This window comes from Chiloscyllium plagiosum, unplaced genomic scaffold (assembly GCF_037043375.1).
Source record: "Chiloscyllium plagiosum isolate Xiang-an unplaced genomic scaffold, Cpla_swu_hap1 HiC_scaffold_5, whole genome shotgun sequence".
NCBI classification, from domain to species: Eukaryota; Metazoa; Chordata; class Chondrichthyes; order Orectolobiformes; family Hemiscylliidae; genus Chiloscyllium; species Chiloscyllium plagiosum.
Window position 1 is genome coordinate 134,587,883 of NW_028270143.1, and position 20,414 is coordinate 134,608,296.

The 20,414-nt window shown below is 49.9% G+C and overlaps 1 protein-coding gene across 4 annotated transcripts in view; it reads left to right on the forward strand.

Moving 5' to 3' along the window:
- Positions 1-20,414, forward strand: part of LOC122550356 (uncharacterized) — a 143,159-nt gene that overhangs the window by 22,984 nt on the left and 99,761 nt on the right. For 3 of the 4 annotated variants that reach the window (XM_087987734.1, XM_087987733.1, XM_087987731.1), the window contains exons 5-10: positions 1,590-1,712; positions 3,040-3,162; positions 4,809-4,931; positions 7,092-7,214; positions 13,820-13,942; positions 18,417-18,542. In XM_087987734.1, coding sequence (XP_087843860.1) covers positions 1,590-1,712; positions 3,040-3,162; positions 4,809-4,931; positions 7,092-7,214; positions 13,820-13,942; positions 18,417-18,542 — 741 coding nt within the window. The remainder of the gene's footprint in view (positions 1-1,589; positions 1,713-3,039; positions 3,163-4,808; positions 4,932-7,091; positions 7,215-13,819; positions 13,943-18,416; positions 18,543-20,414) is intronic. The other variant, XM_087987732.1, reaches the window with a different exon arrangement.

A 20,414-nucleotide genomic window follows, 5' to 3' on the forward strand; every position in this document is an offset into this window, starting at 1 on the left:
GTGGGTGAAGGGGTGGGTGTGCAGGTGACTGGGTGAAGGGGTAGGTGTGCGGGTGACTGGGTGAAGGGGTGGGGGTGCGGGTAGGTGGGTGAAGGGGTGGGGGTGTGGGTGGTGGGGTGAAGGGGTGGGGATATGGGTTGTGGGTGAAGGGGTGGGTGTGCGGGTGAAGGGGTGGATGTGCGGGTGACTGGGTGAAGGGGTGGGGGTGCGGTTAGGTGGGTGAAGGGGTGGGTGTGCGGGTGGTGGGGTGAAGGGGTGGGGATGTGGGTGACTGGGTGAAGGGGTGGGTGTGCGGGTGACTGGGTGAAGGGGTGGGGATGTGGGTGGGTGGGTGAAGGGGTGGGGGTGTGGGTTGTGGGTGAAGGGGTGGGGATGTGGGTGACTGGGTGAAGGGGTGGGTGTGCGGGTGACTGGGTGAAGGGGTGGGGGTGCGGTTAGGTGGGTGAAGGGGTGGTGGTGTGGGTGGTGGGTGATGGGGGGGGTTTGCGGGTGACTGGGTGAAGGGGTGGGGATGTAGGTGGGTGGGTGAAGGGGTGGGGGTGTGGATTGTGGGTGAAGGGGTTGGGGTGTGGGTGGTGGGGTGAAGGGGTGGGGATGTGGGTGGGTGGGTGAAGGGGTAGGGGTGTAGGTGGGTGGGTGAAGGGGTGGGGGTGTGGGTGGTGGAGTGAAAGGGTGGGGATGTGGGTTGTGGGTGAAGGGGTGGGTGTGCGGGTGACTGGGTGAAGGGGTGGGGGTGTAGATGGTGGGGTGAAGGGGTGGGGATGTGGGTGGGTGGGTGAAGGGGTGGGGATGTGGTGACTGGGTGAAGGGGTGGGGGTGTGGGTGACTGGGTGAAGGGGTGGGTGTGCGGGTGACTGGGTGAAGGGGTGGGGGTGTGGGTGACTGGGTGAAGGGGTGGGGGTGCGGGTGACTGGGTGAAGGGGTGGGGGTGTGGGTGGTGGGGTGAAGGGGTGGGGATGTGGGTGGGTGGGTGAAGGGGTGGGTGTGCGGGTGACTGGGTGAAGGGGTGGGGGTGTGGGTGGTGGGGTGAAGGGGTGGGGATGTGGGTGGGTGGGTGAAGGGGTGGGTGTGCGGGTGACTGGGTGAAGGGGTGGGGGTGCGGGTGGGGAGTGACGGGGTGGGGTTATTAATGGTGATGAGAGTGGGGGTTGGTGATGTTGGGGGAGAGTGAGGGGAGGGTTTCTGGTCTCTGGATGGTGTTGGGGACTGTGTTGGTGTATTGGTGAACTCTGATTGACCTTCTTGTGAGCTCACCCCTCTCAGAGGCTCCATCACCAGTCCCAAGGTCCCTGTGAACCAAAGTCTCATGTGAAAAGGCAGGTCCTGGGTACTATCACGCTTGGAGACGAGTGTGTAAAGGTGCACACACACAAGTTTCCTGAGGCCTCAGAAAAGTACCTCAGTCATCAGAATGCAGAGACCCTTCGGCCCATTGTGTGTCCAGTGGCTCTGTCCGAGTGCCATTCTCCTGCCTGTATCCAGCCCCTGGTCTCCTGTTTCAGGATTTCACACTCGAGCTGCTCCTGACTGACCCCTTGCCTATGCTGATGGTTATGGTGACATCCTGTCTCTCACCCTTTCACCTCCAGATGTTAATGAGTGTGAGCACGTCCCTCCAGTTTGTGAAGGACACGCTGTGTGTGAAAATGTTCCGGGGGGTTACCGTTGCAGCTGTCAGTCTGGATTCCGTGGCAACGGGAGCTACTGTGAAGGTTTGTAACTCGAGGGAGAAAACAAGCATGACTCCTGACAAAACAGTGTCAGCCCAGGAGCTCCTCAACACAGGAATATTTATTACCCCTCACTGGGGCATCACATCAGGAAACAGGCCCTGCTGTCCCCAGAGCTGTCGCAGAATTTATTATTTAAAAGAAAAACAGTCCCCAGACAGCCTGACTTCAGCAAGTATGGGCCATGTTTCTGTACCTAACACAAACTCACTGTCAATCACAGGTCATTAGATTCCAAACAATTTATTTTTACTCATTCACAGGATGAGAGTGTCACTGGCGAGGCAGCATTTATTGCCCAGAGACAGTTAAAAGTCAGCCACATTGCTGTGGGTCTGGAGTCATGAGTAGGCCAGACCAAGTAAGGATGGCAGTTTCCTTCCCTAAAGGACATTAGTGACCCAGATGGGGTTTCCTGACATGGATTCATGTGATTCTTAATTCCAGATTTTTGTTGAATTCAAACTCCACCATCTGCCATGGCAGGCTTCAAACCCAGGTCCCCAGAACATTCCCTGGGTCTCTAGACTAACTGTCCAGCGGTAACACCACTAGGCCATCGCCTGCCCTTAATTAAAGTAAATTAAGCAAACTCTACAAATTAAAACTCTTAAGTACTATTGCCAAGGTCCACAGGACCATAGGGTTGCTTAAAGTGGAATAACTGGCAATGGATTACCTGATGGTTACCACATCTCGGGTGAGGAGAGAGGTTGAGAAGGAGAGTCCTTCACAGTAACCTCAGCTAGTGCAGGAAATGAACCCACATTGTTAGCTTCACCCTGTATTATAGACCAGCTGAGCTAACCATCCTGTTCCTAAAACTCTAAACCCCTTATAAACTCCCCCACACAGACAAACCAACATAAACATGGAGGATAAAACACATGCGCAGAGGGACAACTGGGGTGTTTATACAGCAGAGCAAAAGTAGATCATTCAGCCTGTGGACCTTGTCCTCCGTTCTAGATAATGGTACCATGTTCCATACCCTTCGATGTCATTACTGTCCCAAGACCCATTGCTGTCTACCTGGGAGTGGCTGATGTCTGAACCTCCCAGGTCTCTGGGGTACAGTCTGAGCATTTCAACCACCACCCCCGCCATGTCTTCCTCAGTCTAGGTGAGGGGGTGGGGGTGCACTGATCGTTAATTCCTGATGATACTTCTCTCTTGATCTTTTTCCAATCCTGAGTTTTGGATGTTGGACTTTCTTATCACAGCTGCACAGACACTCGATATATCTGAACTAGCACAGGAATAGCAGGCTGAATGCTGTTGTTATAATGACACTCTGTTCTTCCTGTAGATGACAATGAGTGTGCCTCAGGACAACATGGCTGTGACACCAATGCCCGATGTGGGAACATCATTGGCTCCTATTTCTGCCAGTGCTACCAGGGATTCAACGGAGACGGTTTCTCCTGCTTCGGTGAGCGCTGCTCCCAACTCACCAGCACTTCACACTGCCCACAGTCACCGGGACAGTCCAACACACACACACAAAACCTACCCACACACACAGAAAGACAAACACATAAAGTCATAGAGTCATAGAGATGTACAGCATGGAAATAGACCCTTCGGTCCAACCTGTCCATCCTGACCAGATATCCCAACCCAATCTAGTCCCACCTGCCAGCACCCAGCCCACATCCCTCCAAATCCTTCCTATTCATATACCCATCCAAATGCCTCTTAAATGTTGCAATTGTACCAGCCTCCACCACTTCCTCTGGCAGCTCATTCCATACACGTACCACCCTCTGTGTGAAAAAGTTGCCCCTTAGGTCTCTTTTATATCTTTCCCCTCTCATCCTAAACCTATGCCCTCTAGTTCTGGACTCCCCCACCCCAGGGAAAAGACTTTGTCTATTTATCCTATCCATGCCCCTCATAATTTTGTAAACCTCTATAAGGTCACCCCTCAGCCTCCAATGCTCCAGGGAAAACAGCCCCAGCCTGTTCAGCCTCTCCCTATAGCAAGCAAACACACATGCGTTCATACCCACCCGCACAGACAGACACACACAAGCATATTCTCACACAGACTGGAGAGAAATCAAGTTAACGTTTCAGGTTGAGCGACCCTTCCCCAGACCTCTGATTTCTCTCCATAGGTGCTACCAGACCTGCTGAGATTAGATTAGGTTAGATTCCCTACAGTGTGGAAACAGGCCCTTCAGCCCAACAAGCCCACACTGACCCTCCGAAGAGTAACCCACCCAGACCCATTTCCCTCTGACTAATGCACTTAACCTAAGGGAAATTTAGCATTGCCAGTTCACCTGACCTGCACATCTTTGATTTTCAAGCAGTTTCCTTTTTATGTTTCCCACATATGAACACTGTCACACATACGCTCCCAACACTCAACCACATAGCCTCACAAGTCAGGGATTTTGGGACAATGTAGAAGGAGCTTTACTCTGTATCTAACCCCATGCTGTCCCTGTCCTGGGAGTGTTGATGAGGGTGAGTGTAGAGGGAGCTTTACTCTGTATCTAACCCCATGCTGTCCCTGTCCTGGGAGTGTTTGATGAGGGACAGTGTAGAGGAAGCTTTACTCTGTATCTAACCCCATGCTGTCCCTGTTCTGGGAGTGTTTGATGGGGGACAGTGTAGCGGGAGCTTTACTCTGTATCTAACCCCGTGCTGTCCATGTCCTGGGAGTGTTTGATGAGGGACAGTGTAGAGGAAGCTTTACTCTGTATCTAACCCCATGCTGCCCCTGTCCTGGGAGTGTTTAATCGGGGACAGTGTAGAGGGAGCTTTACTCTGTATCTAACCCCATGCTGCCCCTGTCCTGGGAGTGTTTAATCGGGGACAGTGTAGAGGGAGCTTTACTTTGTATCTAACCCCTGCTGTCCTTGTTCTGAGGGTGTTTCATGGGAAGCTTTACTCTGTATCTGTCCCTGTCCTGGGAATGACCACACAGATTGTTTCTCAGTTTGGTCTTGTGGTCTTTCTCTGAGTTGCTAATCAAGTGCCAGAATTAGGAGGCTTTTACACCCAGTATGAGTCCTGATGCTTGCTCCCAACCCTTCTCCCTGATTGCTGTTGGTTGTGATTTTACAGACATCGATGAGTGCTCCGTCAATAATGGGCAGTGTCAGCAGGTATGTGTCAATGAAGCAGGCAGCTTCAAGTGCCAATGTAACAAAGGTTACACACTGACCGAGGACAGCAAGACCTGCGCAGGTAAACTAATACTGATAAACTACAGTAAAACAATAGAGTCAAACTGCAGTAAAACAGTAGTCATCAAGTCATAGAAATATACAGCCTGGAAACAGACCCTTTGGTCCAATTTGTCCATGCTGACCAGATATCCCAACCTATTCTAGTCCAACTTACCAGCATTTGATCCATATCCCTCCAAACCCTTCCTATTGTTATACCCATTGAGATGCCTTTTAAATATTGTAATTGTACCAGCCTCTGCCACTTCCTCTGGCAGCTCATTCTATACACGTACCACCCTCTGCGTGAAAAAGTTGCTCCTTAGGTCTCTTTTATATCTTTCCCCTCTCACCCTAAACCTATGCCCTCTAGTTCTCATATCCCCGACCCCAGGGAAAAGACTTTGTCTATTTATCCTATCCATGCCCCCCATGATTTTATAAACCGCTATAAGGTCAGCCCTCAGCCTCCGACGCTCCAGGGAAAACAGCCCCAGCCTGTTCAGCCTCTCCCTGTAGCTCAAATCCTCCAACCCTGGCAACATCCTGTAAATCTTTTCTGAACCCTTTCAAGTTTCGCAACATCCTTCCTATAGCTGGGAGACTGGAATTAAACACAGTATTCCAACAGTGGCCTAACTGCTGTGGCAGGATTGGAACTCAGATGCCCAGAACATTACCTGGGTCTCTGGATTAATAGCCTAACGATAATACCATTCGGCCATCACCTCTCCTTGCAGTACGCCAATTGTGACCTAACCAAAGGTACAGTTTTAACATAACTTCCCTGCTTTTATAATGTAGGCCTCGACTAATAAAGGCAAGTGGTTTTTAATTCACTCCTGGGTGTTACCTCCTGGGCCAACAGTTATTGCTGTTGAGAAGGGGGTGGTGAGCTGCCTCTTTGAACCGAATGCAGCTTCGGTATCAAGGGCTGTCCCTCTCCCCTCCCCTGTGGAATCCAGCTCTTCTGTCCATGTTTGACCCAAGGCTGTAATGAGGTCAGGAGCTGAGTGACCCTAGGGGAACCCAAACTGGGCGTCACTGAGCAGGTTATTGCTGAGCAGGTGCTGCTTGGTAGCTCTGTTACTGACACCGTCCATCACTTTACTGAGGATCGAGAGTAGCTTGGATGTCTCCTGCTTTTTGTGTACAGGACATACTTGGACAATTTTCCACATTGTTGGGTAAATGCCAGTGTAGTAACTGTACTGGAACAGCTTGGCTAGGGGAGAGGCAAGTTCTGGAGCACACGTCTTCAGTGCTATTGCCAGAATGTTGTCAGGGTCCGTAGCCTTTGCAGTATCCAGTGCCTCCAGCCGTTTCCTGATATCAAGTGGAGTGAATCAAATTGGTTGAAGACTGTATCTGTGATACTGTGGACCACTGGAGGAGGGTGAGATGGCACTTTTTGTCTTTTGTACTCCTCGGTACCATCTCAGCTCCACGAACCCCTTGTCACTGTGTGGCCTCGATGAACCTTGCCAATGCAGATGCCACTATTACCACCAGGTACCACACTGGCTCAAACTCAACTCTACCGCCACCATGAGTCTGCACGGGGCCCACCTTGCTGATACAGCCCCTGCTGCTGCCCCCGTCTCCTACTGGGCCTGAACCCACCTTCCACTGCTGCAACCATCACTCACTACTAGGATCGCCTCAAGATTTCTCTCGAAGCATTTCATAATGATTGGTGTCAGAGCCACTGGGCGGGAGTCATCGAGGCACGTTGTCAGGTTTTGCTTTGGCACTGGTATAATTGGGTCTCCTTGAAGCAGGTGGGAACATCAGATCAGAGGAAGAAGAGGTTAAAGATGTCAGTGAATACTCCCACCGGCTGGTCCATGCACGACCTGAGTGTATGGCCAGGGTCTCCATCTGGGCCTGTCCCTCTCTGTGGGTTCACCCTCAGGAAGGCCGATCTGACTGTGGGTCCAGGGCACCTGGGGCTGTTGGGGCAGGTGACATCATTTCACCGAGCTTCTGTTCAAAGTGAGCACAGAATGGAATGGTCTCATTGGGGAGGGATGTACCATTGAGCTCATCAGGGGAGGAGGGAGATGTACCATTGAGCGCTTTGGGGAGGGATGTACCATTGAGCTCATCGGGAGGGATGCATTGTTATCAGCGATTCTACTCAGCTTTTTATCTTTCAGCAGTTTATTCTGTTTTCCAGATTTCGATGAGTGTGTCGATGAGAATGCAGGTTGTAGTCAAATCTGTACAAATACCAATGGGTCCTATACCTGCTCCTGTTCCCATGGATACCAATTGCATGTTGATATGAAGCAGTGTGTTGGTAAGTGCGACTCTTTTACAATGCTTTTAAAACATACAACATTACAGCGCAGTACAGGCCCTTCAGCCCTCAATGTTGTACTGACCTGCGAAATTAATCTGATGCCCATCTAACCAACACTATTCCATTATTATCCACATGTATATCAATGCCCATTTAAATGCCCTTAAAGTTGGCAGTGTACTACTGTTGCAAGCATAGCATTCCATGCCCCTACTACTCTGAGTAAAGAAACTACCTCTGACATCTGTCCTATATCTATCACCCCTCAATTTAAAGCTATATCCCCTTGTGTAAGTCTTCACCATCCGAGGAAAAAGGCTCTCCCTGTCCACCCTATCTAATCCTCTGATTATCTTATACGTCTCAATTAAGTCACCTCTCAATCTTCTCTCCAACAAAGACAGCCTCAGTTTGCTCAGTCTTTCCGCATAAGACCTTCCCTCCATACCAGGCAACATCCTAGTAAATCTCCTCTGAACCCTTTCCAAAGCTTCCACATCCTTCCTATAATGCGGTGACCAGAACTGTATGCAATACTCCAGGTGCGACCTTACCAGTGTTTGTACAGCTGAAGCATGACCTTTTGGCTCCAAAACTCAATCCCCTACCAATAAAAGCCAACACACCATACGCCTTCTTAATAACCCTATCAACTTGGGTGGCAACTTTCAGAAATTTATGCACCTGAACAAGGAGATCTCACTATTCATCTACACTGCCAAGAATTTTACCATTAGCCCAGTACTCTGTATTCCTGTTACTTTTTCTGAGGTGAACTACCTCACATCTTTCTGCATTAAACTCCATTTGCTACTTCTCAGCCCAGCTCAGCATCGTATCTATGTCCCCCTGTAACCCACAACATCCTTCGGCACTATCCACAACTTTGCCTACCTTACTGTCATCCGCAAATTTACTAACCTATCCTTCTATGCCCACCTCCAGACCATTTATAAAAATGACAAACAGCAGTGGCCCTAAAACAGATCCTTGTGGAACACCACTGCTAACTAAGCTCCAGGTTGAACATTTCCCATCAGCCACCACCCTCTGTCTTCTTTCAGCTAGCCAATTTTCTGATCCAAACCACTAAATTACCTTCAATCCCGAAACTCCTTATTTTGTTCAATAGCATATCATGTGGAACCTTATCAAACGCCTTACTGAAATCCATATCCACCACATCAATTGCTTTACCTTCACCCACCTGTTTTGTCACCTTCTTGAAGAATTCAAAAAGGTTAGTGAGACACGATCTACCCTTCACAAAACCGTGTTGACTATCCCTAATCAAATTATTCCTTTCCAGATTATTATAAATCCTATCTCTTATAACCTTTCCAACACCTTACCTACAACCAAAGTAAGGCTCACTGGCCTATAATTTCCAGGGTTGGCCCTACACCCTTCTTGAACAGGAGACAACATTTGCTATCCTCCAGTCTTCTGGCACTACTCCTGTCAACAATGATGACATAAAGATCAAAGCCAAAGGCTCTGCAATCTCCTCCCTGACTTCCCAGAGAATCCAAGGATAAACCCCATCCGGTCCAGGGGATTTATCTATTTTCAGATCTTCCAAAATTGCTAAAACCTCCTCTTTGTCATCCTCAATCCCATCTAATGTTGTAGTCTGTATCTCCGTATTCTCACTAACATTGCCCCTTTCCAATGTGAATACTGATGAAAAGTATTCGTTAAGCCCTTCCCCTATGTCCTCAGATTCCACACACAACTTCCCACTACTGCCTTTGATTGGCCCTAATCTTACTCTAATCATTCTTTATTTCTGATATACCTATAGAAGGCCTTAGGGTTTGCCTTGATCCTATCTGCCAACAACTTCTCATGTCCCCTCCTGGCTCTTAGCTCTCTCTTCAGTTCTTTTCTGGCTACCTTATAACTCTCAAGTCCCCTAACTGAGCCTTCACGCCTCCTCCCCACATAAGCTGCCTTCTTCGTCTTGACAAGAACTTCAACTTCTTTAGTAAACCATGGCTCCCTCTCTCAACAACTACCTCCCTACCCGATAGGTATATACTGATCAAGGACCCACAGTAGCTGTTCCTTGAATAAGCTCCACATTTCAGTTGTCCCCTTGCAGTTTCCTTCCCCATCCTATGCATCCTAAATTGTGCTGAATTGCATCATAATTGCCTTTACCCCAGTTATACCTCTTTCACTGTGGTATATACCTATCCCTGCCCATTGCTATTGTAAACATAACTGAACTGTGGTCACTATCACCAAACTGTGGTCACTATCACCTACCTCCAAATCTAACACCTGGCCGGGTTCATTCCCCAGTACCAAATCCAATATGGCATCACCCCTTGTTGGCCTGTCTCCATATGGAGTCAGAAAACCCTCCTGTACACATTGAATAAAAACTGACCCATCTAAACTATTTGAACTATAATATTCCCCGTCAATATTGGGCAAGTTAAAGTCCCCCATAACAACTACCCTGCTGCTCTCGCTCCTACTGCAAATCGTCTTTGCTACCCTTTCCTCTACATCCCTGGAACAATTTGGAAGCCTACAGAAAACTCCCAACAGGGTGACCTCTCTCCTTTCCTATTTCTAACCTCAGCCCATACTACCTCAGTGGATGAGTGTTCAACCGTCACACTGCCCTTGACTAACAATGCCACACCTCCCCCTCTTTTACCATCTTCTCTGTTCTTACTGAAACATTGAAATCCCAGAACCTGTAATAACCATTCCAATCCCTGCTCTATCCATGTCTCTGAAATGGCCACAACATTGAAATCCCAGGTACCAACCCATGCTGCAAGTTCACCCACCTTATTCTGGATGTTCCTGGCATTGAAGTACACACATTTCAAACCAACACCCTGATTGCCGGTGCCCTCTCGCGACCTTGTAAACATATCCCTGACCTCACTACCCTCAACCTCCTGTACACTGAAAGTACAATTCAGATTCCCATCCCCCTGCTGCATTAGTTTAAACCCTCCCACCCCCGAGTTTTGTAATGGTGGACATTTTGGCCTGATTTGTTGAGGGCTATAAGGTCTGCCACACATTCCTACCCCCGCCCGTGAACTTGGAAGGACCTTTTAGCAGAAATAGGATCCGATCTATCTCCACCCTCTGTGTCACCATTGGATACTGAACCTATATTCATTCACTCCTGGGATGTGGGTGTCACTGGCTGAGCCCAGCATTTATTTCCCGTCCCTAGTTGCCCCTTGAGAAGGTGGGGGTGAGCTGTCTTCTTGATCTGCTGCAGTCCATATGCTGTAGGTAGACCCACGATGCCCTGAGAGAGGGAATTCCAGGATTCTGACCCAGTGACAGTGAAGAAACGGTGATATATCTTCAAGTCAGGATGGTGAGTGGCTGGAAGGGGAACTTGCAGGGGGTGGTGTTCCCATGTATCTGCTGCCCTTGTCCTTCGAGATGGAAGTTGTCATGAGTTTGGAAGGTGCTGTCTGAGGATCTTTGGTGAGTTTCTGCCGTGCATCTTGTAGATGGTACACACTGCTGCTACTGAGCGTTGGTGGGGGAGGGAGTGGATGTTTGTGGATGTGGTGCCAATCAAGCGGCTGCTTTGTCTTGGATGGTGTCAAGCTTCCCGAGTGTTGTTGGAGCTGCCCCCACCCAGGGCAAGTGGGGAGTATTCCATCACACTCCTGACCTGTGTCTTGTAGATGGTGGACAGGCTTTGGGGAGTCAGGAGATGGGTTACTTGCTGCAGGAGTCCCAGCCTCTAACCTGCTCTTGTAGCCACTCTGTTTATGTTGAGTTTTTGGTCAGTGATAACCCCCCCAGGATAGTGGGGGGTTTCAATGATGGCAACACCATTAAATGTCAAGGAGTGGTGGTTAGATTGTCTCTTTTTGGTGATGGTCATTGGCTGGTATTTCTGTGGCGTGGGTGTTACTTACCATTGGCCAGCCCAAGCCTAGATACTGTCCAGATCTTGCTGCATTTGAACATGGACTGCTTCAGTCTCTGACATTGTACAATCATCGGCGACCATCCCCACTTCTGACCTCATGACAGAAGAAAGGTAATTGATGAAGCAACTGAAGATGTTTAGAGCTCCAACATTCACAACTATCTTCCTGTAATTAATATGCAGGTACTGGATGTAGCTCAGGTACAGCACATTACCATGAAGGTGACTGGAATACTGTTCTTTATTACCAAACAAATTCAAAGTTTGTGCGAAGATTTGTAGCTCGGGTGCTCGTTGTTGTGGTTCTGTTCGCTGAGCTGGAAGTTTTTGTTGCAAACGTTTCGTCCCCTGGCTAGGCGACATCATCAGTGCTTGGGAGCCTCCTGCGAAGCGCTTCTTTGATGTTTCCTCTGGTGTTTATAGTGGTCTGTCCCTGCCGCTTCCGGTTGTCAGTTTCAGCTGTCCGCTGTAGTGGTTGGTATATTGGGTCCAGGTCGATGTGTTTGTTGATGGAGTTTGTGGATGAATGCCATGCCTCTAGGAATTCCCTGGCTGTTCTCTGTCTGGCTTGCCCTATGATAGTAGTGTTGTCCCAGTCAAATTCATGTTGCTTGTTGTCTGCGTGTGTGGCTACTAAGGATAGCTGGTCGTGTCGTTTCGTGGCTAGTTGATGTTCATGTATGTGGATCGTTAGCTGTCTTCCTGTTTGTCCTATGTAGTGTTTTGTGCAGTCCTTGCATGGTACACTACATTAGTTTTGCTCATGTTGGGTATCGGGTCCTTCGTTCTGGTGAGTTGTTGTCTGAGCGTGGCTGTTGGTTTGTGTGCCGTTATGGCAGAGGGACAGACCACTATAAACACCGGAGGAAACATCACAGAAGCGCTTCGCAGGAGGCTCCCAAGCACTGATGATGTCGCCTAGCCAGGGGACGAAACGTTTGCAACAAAAACTTCCAGCTTGGCGAACAGAACCACAGCACCAAACAGATTGAATGTAAGAATATGGATGTAATACATCAGTATACATTGTTGTGGTGTGTGGTGTTTCAGTCTCCTTACTTAAGGAAGGATGTAAATGTACTGGAGGCAGTTCAGAACAGGTTTATAGATTGATGTCCGGAATGAGCAGGTTGTCTTATGAGAAAAGATTAGTCAGACTGGATTTCTTTCCACTGGAGTGTGGAAGGGTGAGGAATGACTTGATTGAAGTTATCTCGAACCAGGAGAGGCTCTGTTTAAAAGGAAGGAGCAGCCTTTTACCGGAGATGAGAAATTATCTCTGGGAGGGTTGTGCCACTCTGGGAATCTGCCTCAGGACGCACTGGGCTAAAGGTCGTTCTATATTTTTCAGACTGTAGTAGGTAGACTTCTATTTGGCATGGAATCGGAGGTTATTGGGAGTAGTTATTTTTCATTCATTCACAGGATGAGGGCCAGCATTTATTGCCCATCCCTAATTACCCAGAGGGCAGTTAAGAGTCACCCATGTTGCTGTGGGTCTGGAGTCACATGTAGGCCAGACCAGGTAAGAATGAGAGATTTCCCTCTCCAAAGGACGTCAGTGAACCAGATGTATTTTTTGTCAGTTGGTAACATTCCCCTGGTCACTATCATATTAATTCCAGATTTTTATTGAGCTCAGATTTTGCCATCCACCAGAGCAGAATTCGAACCCTGAGTCCCTGGATTAACGATCGAGCGATAAAACCATCACCTTCTCTGAAACACAAATGCATCAGTGTTTAATAGAATCCTTACAGTGTGGAAACAGATCCTTCAGCCCAACAAGTCCACACCGACCCTCCAAAGAATAACCTACCCAGACCCATTCCCCTACCTTATATTTACCCCTGATTAACACACCTAACACCATGGTTATTTTAACATGGCCAATCCACCTGATGTGCACATTTTCGGACTGTGGGAGGAAACCGGAGCACGTGGAGGAAACATGCAGACACGGGGAGAATGTGCAAACTCCACACAGACAGTTGCCTGAGGCTGGAATCGAACCTGGGTCCCTGATGCACACTGAGCCACTGTGCCACCTATTGTTAGCAAACAATGAAGCAGGCTTGAGGGACTGAATGGCCCACTCCTACTGCTAGTTTGTTTGATGTGTTTATGTAGGCCTCACATTGAGGGGATGTTCTGTCCAAAAGGAAGGATCTTTTGGAGAAAGATGGACCAACTTGGACCTTACCGGTGAAAATCTGTTCTGGGACTGTCAGTCTGAGTGGAACAACATAGAAAGGCCCCTAGAGTTTTAGACCCAGTTTGGCTGCAGGATGTAAGGGTGCCTGAGAGCTGGGAGCAACAGGGAGTCATTCCTCATCAACATGCAAATCTGCCAGAAATGTGGAGCTCAGTGACAGGCGTTTTGTTATTGGTTAGCTGGTGGGAAAAAGTAGAGACCTTTAAAGTGATATTTTGTCTTTTGATAATTTCTGTCAGTCTCAGAAACTTGTCACTTTTGAAATATTCCTGTAATATGTAAAAGGATCATAACAGCATCCTTATTTGGGTCTTGTGGGTGGTGTGCAGGTTCTGGGGAGTCAGCAAGTGAGTGTCATGTATTGATGGCTGGTCCACTCCAGTTGCTGATCCATGCTGGGTGTCAGTTAAACGCTGTCTCCCAGAGTATTGGCCTAACTATTCCTGTCATTGTTCTCAGATATTGATGAGTGTAAGATTGATAATGGTCGTTGCTCCCACTCCTGCACCAACGAAAACGGAGGACACGTCTGTGGGTGCCCTGTTGGACTGGCGCTGGACAAGGACAATACAACCTGTGTCAGTGAGTAACACTCAAACCAACTTCACCCACACACAGTCCACCCACACCCACTGTACCCACACCCACTGTACCCACACCCACTGTACCCACACCCCTGTACCCACACCCACTGTACCCACACCCACTGTACCCACACCCACTGTACCCACACCCCTGTACACACACCCACTGTACACACACCCCTGTACACACACCCACTGTACCCACACCCACTGTACCCACACCCACTGTACACACACCCACTGTACCCACACCCACTGTACCCACAGCCCTGTACACACACCCCTGTACACACACCCCTGTACACACACCCACTGTACCCACACCCACTGTACCCACACCCACTGTACCCACACCCCTGTACACACACCCACTGTAACCCACACCCACTGTACCCACACCCCTGTACACACACACACTGTAACCCACACCCACTGTACCCACACCCATTGTACCCACACACAGTCCACCCACACCCACTGTACCCACGCCCACTGTACCCACACCCCTGTACACACACCCACTGTAACCCACACCCACTGTACCCACACCCCTGTACACACACCCACTGTAACCCACACCCACTGTACCCACGCCCACTGTACCCACACCCCTGTACACACACCCACTGTAACCCACACCCACTGTACCCACACCCCTGTACACACACCCACTGTAACCCACACCCACTGTACCCACACCCACTGTACACACACACACTGTACCCACACCCACTGTACACACACACTGTAACCCACACCCACTGTAACCCACACCTACTGTACCCACACACTGCACCCACACCCACTGTATACACACCCACTGTACCCACACAAACTGTACCCACACCCACTGTAGCCACACACACTGTACCCACACACACTGTGCCCATACCCACTGTAGCCACACACACTGTACCCACACTCACTGTATCCACACCCACTGCACCCATAACCACTGCACCCAACCACTGCACCCACACCCACACCCACTGCACCCACACCTACTGCGCCCACACACACTGTGCCCACACCCACTGCACCCACACCCACTGCTCCCCCACCCACTGTATCCATACGGACTGCACCCACACACTGTACCTCCACCCATGCACACGCACCCGCTGCACCCCCACCTGCTGCACCACACTCGTTGCACCCACACATTGCATCCATACCCACTGCAAGGCCAACACTGTACCCACACACACAGTACCCGCACACACAGTACCCGCACACACTGTACCCACACACACTGTACCCGCACACACTGTACCCACACACACTGTACCCACACACTGTATACCCAGAAGGGAGTTACAGACTGGAATCTAATCAAGGGGTTCAGGGTGGTTTATATACAGAACAACAGATACCCGGGAGGGAGTTACAAACTGCACCCACACCCACTGTACCCACACCCACTTCTCCCACACGCACTACACCCCCACCCACTGCACCCACACTCACTGCACCCACACTCACTGCACCCACACTCACTGCACCCACACCCACTGCACCCACACTCACTGCACCCACACTCACTGCACCCACACTCACTGCACCCATACCCACTGCACCACGCACACTGTACCCACACCCACTGCACCCACACCCACTGCACCCACACTCACTGCACCCACACCCACTGCACCCACACTCACTGCACCCACACCCACTGCACCCACACTCACTGCACCCACACCCACTGCACCCACACCCACTGCACCCACACTCACTGCACCCACACTCACTGCACCCACACCCACTGCACCCACACTCACTGCACCCACACCCACTGCACCCACACTCACTGCACCCACACCCACTGCACCCACACACACTGTACCCACACCCACAGCACCCATACCCACTGCACCACGCACACTGTACCCACACCCACAGCATCCATACCCACTGCACCACGCACACTGTACCCACACCCACTGTACCCACACCCACTGCACCCACACCCACTGCACCACGCACACTGTACCCACACCCACTGTACCCACACCCACTGCACCCACACCCACTGCACCACACACACTGTACCCACACCCACAGCATCCATACCCACTGCACCACGCACACTGTACCCACACCCACTGTACCCACACCCACTGCACCCACACCCACTGCACCCACACCCACTGTACACATACCCACTGCACCCATAACCACTGCACCCACACCCACTGTACCCACACACATTGTACCCACACCCACAGTACCCACACCCACTGCACCCACACTCACTGTACCCACACCCACAGCACCCATACCCACTGCACCACGCACACTGCACCCACACACACTGCACCCACACACACTGCACCCACACCCACTGTACCCACACACATTGTACCCACACCCACAGTACCCACACCCACTGCACCCACACTCACTGTACCCACACCCACAGCACCCATACCCACTGCACCACGCACACTGCACCCACACACACTGCACCCACACACACTGCACCCGCACCCACTGCACGCACACTCATTGCACCCACACTCACTGCACCCACACCCACTGCACCCACACTCACTGCACCCATAACCACTGCACCCACACCCACTGCACCCACGCACACTGTACCCACACCCACTGCACCCATACTCACTGCACCCACACTCACTGCACCGCACACACTGTACCCACACACACTGCACCCACACCCACTGCACCCACACCCACTGTACCCATACCCACGGCACCCATACCCACTGCGCCCACACCCACTGCACCCACACCCACTGCACCCACACACAGTACCCACACCCACTGCAACCACACCCACTGCACATACCCACTGTACCAACACACACTGTGCCCACACACACTGTGCCCACACACTGTATACCCAGGAGGAGTTACAGACTGGAATCTAATCAAGGGGTTTGGGTAGGTCATATATAGAATAACAAAAACACAGGAGGGAGTTACAGACTGGAATCTCATTGAGGTGTTCAGGGTGGTTTATATGCAGAACAACAGATATCTGGGAGCGCGTTACAGACTGGAATCTAATCAAGGGGTTCAGGGTGGTTTATATACAGAATACCAGATACCCAGGAGGGAGTTGCAGACTCTAATCTAATCGAGGGTTTTGGGGTGGGTTATATATAGATTAACAGAATTTCACAATCCAAAGTTGCGCAGGTTAGGTGAATTGGCCTTGCTAAATTGCCCATAGTGTTCGGAGATGCGTGGGTTAGGTGCATAGTCAGGAGTAAATGTAGAGTAATAGGGTAGGGGAATGGGTCTGGGTGTCATACTCTTCAGAGGGTCAGTGTGGATTCATGGGCGATCTGTCCTGTTTCCCCTTTGCAGGGGTTCTATTCTATGGGAACAGATACCTGGGAGTGAGTTACAGTCTGGAAGCTAATGTACACACACACACTACAGGGCTTCATTCTCCGAAGTGATTTGACGATAATAGTATATGGGTGACCATAATAGTATATGGGTGTAGTGTACAGAGTGCAGATTAACAGTGTGTACGAATGTACAATGGGAGTAGACAGAATGAGGCTGTAGAGCAGGGTCTGTTCATTATCAGAGTTGAAAAGTATGGTGCTGGAAAAGCGCAGCAGGTCAGGCAGCATCCAAGGAGCAGGAGAATCGATGTTTCGGGCATAAACCCTTCTTCAGGAATGAGGCTGGTGTGCCAAGCGGGCTGAGATAAAAGGTGGGGGGGGGGGGGGGGAATTTGGGGGAGGGGCGCTGGGAATTCGATAGGTGGAAGGAGGTGAGGGTGAGGGTGAGGGTGATAGGCCGGAGACAGGGTGGGGGCGGAGAGGTCGGAAAGAAGATTGCAGGTCAAGAGGGCGGTGCTGAATCCGGTGGGGGTGGGACTGAGATAAGGTGGGAGGAGGGGAAATGAGGAAGCTGGAGAGATCTACATTCATCCCGTGTGGTTGGAGGGATCCTAGGCAGATTCTCCTGCTCCTCAGATGCTGCCTGGCCTGCTGCGCTTTTCCAGCACCACACTTTTCAACTCTGGTCTCCAGCATCTGTAGTCCTCACTTTCTCTGTTCATTATCAGCCTATGAAGGGGATGGGAGTAGAGTGTGCTGTATACAATGTGTTTATGGACTGTGTGTCAGTACAGAATGTACACTGTGTGAGTGTACAACATTCAGATGGGAAGCATAAGTCTGTACAGTGTGGTGCACTTTGTGTTTACTGTGTGGGTAGTGTGTGTGTGTACAGTGGGTGGGTGCGGTAGATGGGTACAGTGTGTGTATATATTTTATTCTGTATATAAACCACCCCGACACCCTTGATTAGATTCCAGTCTGTAACTCCCTCCCGGGTATCTGTTATTCTACATAAACCGTCTGCACCACACACCCCCACCTATTGCTCCTAAATTGCTCCATTGCTGACACTCTGCGCTGGGATTGTCTGATTGAGAGATTTGCTCTGACTGATTGTGCTGAGCCTGGTGTTTGGTGTTGCAGGTATCACCTCCTGTCGAATGCAGAATGGTGGCTGTGAACACATCTGCACAGAGAGAGTGGACGGGCAGGTACAGTGTACCTGCCACCTTGGCTGGAAACTGCTCAGTGACAGGAAGAGCTGTACAGGTGAGGCAGAATCGGTCCTGTAAGGAAAGAGGCTATTCGGACCATTCTGTCAGGACTAATTCTCTAAGCATTGTGTCTTAATGCCCTTCTCCGATATTTCCCTGTAACCTCACACATTGTTTCACCCACTCTCCTCCTGAAAGCCTCCAGTGAACCTGCCACCATGGCATTTTCAGGCAGAGCATTCCACACTCTCACATCTTGTTGTATGTTATTCTTGCAAAGTGTCCAGATTAGGGCAAATTGTGAAGTTTGACAAAATGTGCATTTTATCTAAGTTATTATCAGTCACTGTGTGTAAAAGTTCTTTTTTTGCACATCACCCTTGGCTTGTTTGCAAATCATTTTAAATCAGTGCACTCATATTCCTGTTCCTTTTACAAATGGGAACAGCATCTCACTGTCTACCATGTCTAGCCTCACTCCTGATTCTGAAAACCTCTATCAGATAGAGCCATAGAGATGTACAGCACGAAAACAGACCCTTCGGTCCAACCTGTCCATGCCGACCAGATATCCCAACCCAATCTAGTCCCACCTGCCAGCACCCGGCCCATATCCCGCTAAACCCTTCCTATTCATATACCCATCCAGATGCCTCTTAAATGCTGTTATCATACCAGCCTCCATCACTTCCTCTGGCAGCTCATTCCATACATGCACCACCCTCTGTGTGAAAAAGTTGCCCCTCAGGTTTTTTTTTTAAGATTAGATTAGATTAGATTACAGTGCGAAAACAGGCCGTTCAGCCCAACAAGTCCACACCATCCCGCCGAAGCGCAACCCAGACCCATTCCCCTCTTCATCTAACACTACGGGCAATTTAACTTGGCCAATTAGGGAGAATGTGCAAACTCCATACAGCGAGTCGCCTGAGGTGGGAATTGAACCCATGTCTCTGGCGCTGTGAGGCAGCAGTGCTAACCACTGTGCCACCGTGCCGCCCTTATCTTTCCCCTCTTACCCTAAACCTATGCTCTCTAGTTCTGGACTCTCCCACCCCAGGGAAAAGACTGTCTATTTACCCTAACCATGCCCCTCATGATTTTATAAACCTCTATAAGGTCACCCCTCAGCCTCCAACACTTCAGGGAAAACAGCCCCAGCCTATTCAACCTCTCCCTATATCCTTGTAAATCTTTTCTGAACCCTTTCAAGTTTCACAACATCCTTCCTATAGCAAGGAGACCAGAATTACGTGCAATATTCCAAAATATTCCAATGTCCTGTACAGCTGCAACCCTTTCAGCCACCCTCTCTCTGGGGAGAACAGTCCCAACACCTTCAATCCCCCCCCATCCCTGAAGTTTCTCATTCCGGAAACCATTCCTGTAAATCACTTTCTGCACTCTCTCCAATGCATTCCCATCTTTCCTATAATGTGGGGCCCACACCCTGTACACAATACTCCAGCTGAGGACCAACAAGGGTCCTGGACAAGTTCAACATCACCCCCCTGCTATTGTACTCTCTGCCCCAGTAATAAAGCCGAGGATACTGTCTGCTTTATTAACTGCTCTCTCCCCCGGTCCTGCCACCTTCAGTGATCTGTGACGTATACTCCTGCACCCCCCTTAAGTGCTGTAACCCCTTTTTATTGTCTATCCATTTTCCTCTCTCCTATGCAGCAGAGAGAAAAAGCTGTACAGGGAAGAGAACGGAATTGAAGTGAATTATCTTGATTGTTACATGTACTGCCATGAGCACTGGGAAACGTTTACAGTCGCAGCACTACAGCGCTGTCTCATGTGTACGGCTCGCGAGGGACAGATACCGAAGATCAAATTGTTAGGAAACGAAAAACAATAGAAAAATGAGAAATAGGTTATCCAGAATTATAGCTCACAGGAATAACTTAGAAAATAAAAATAA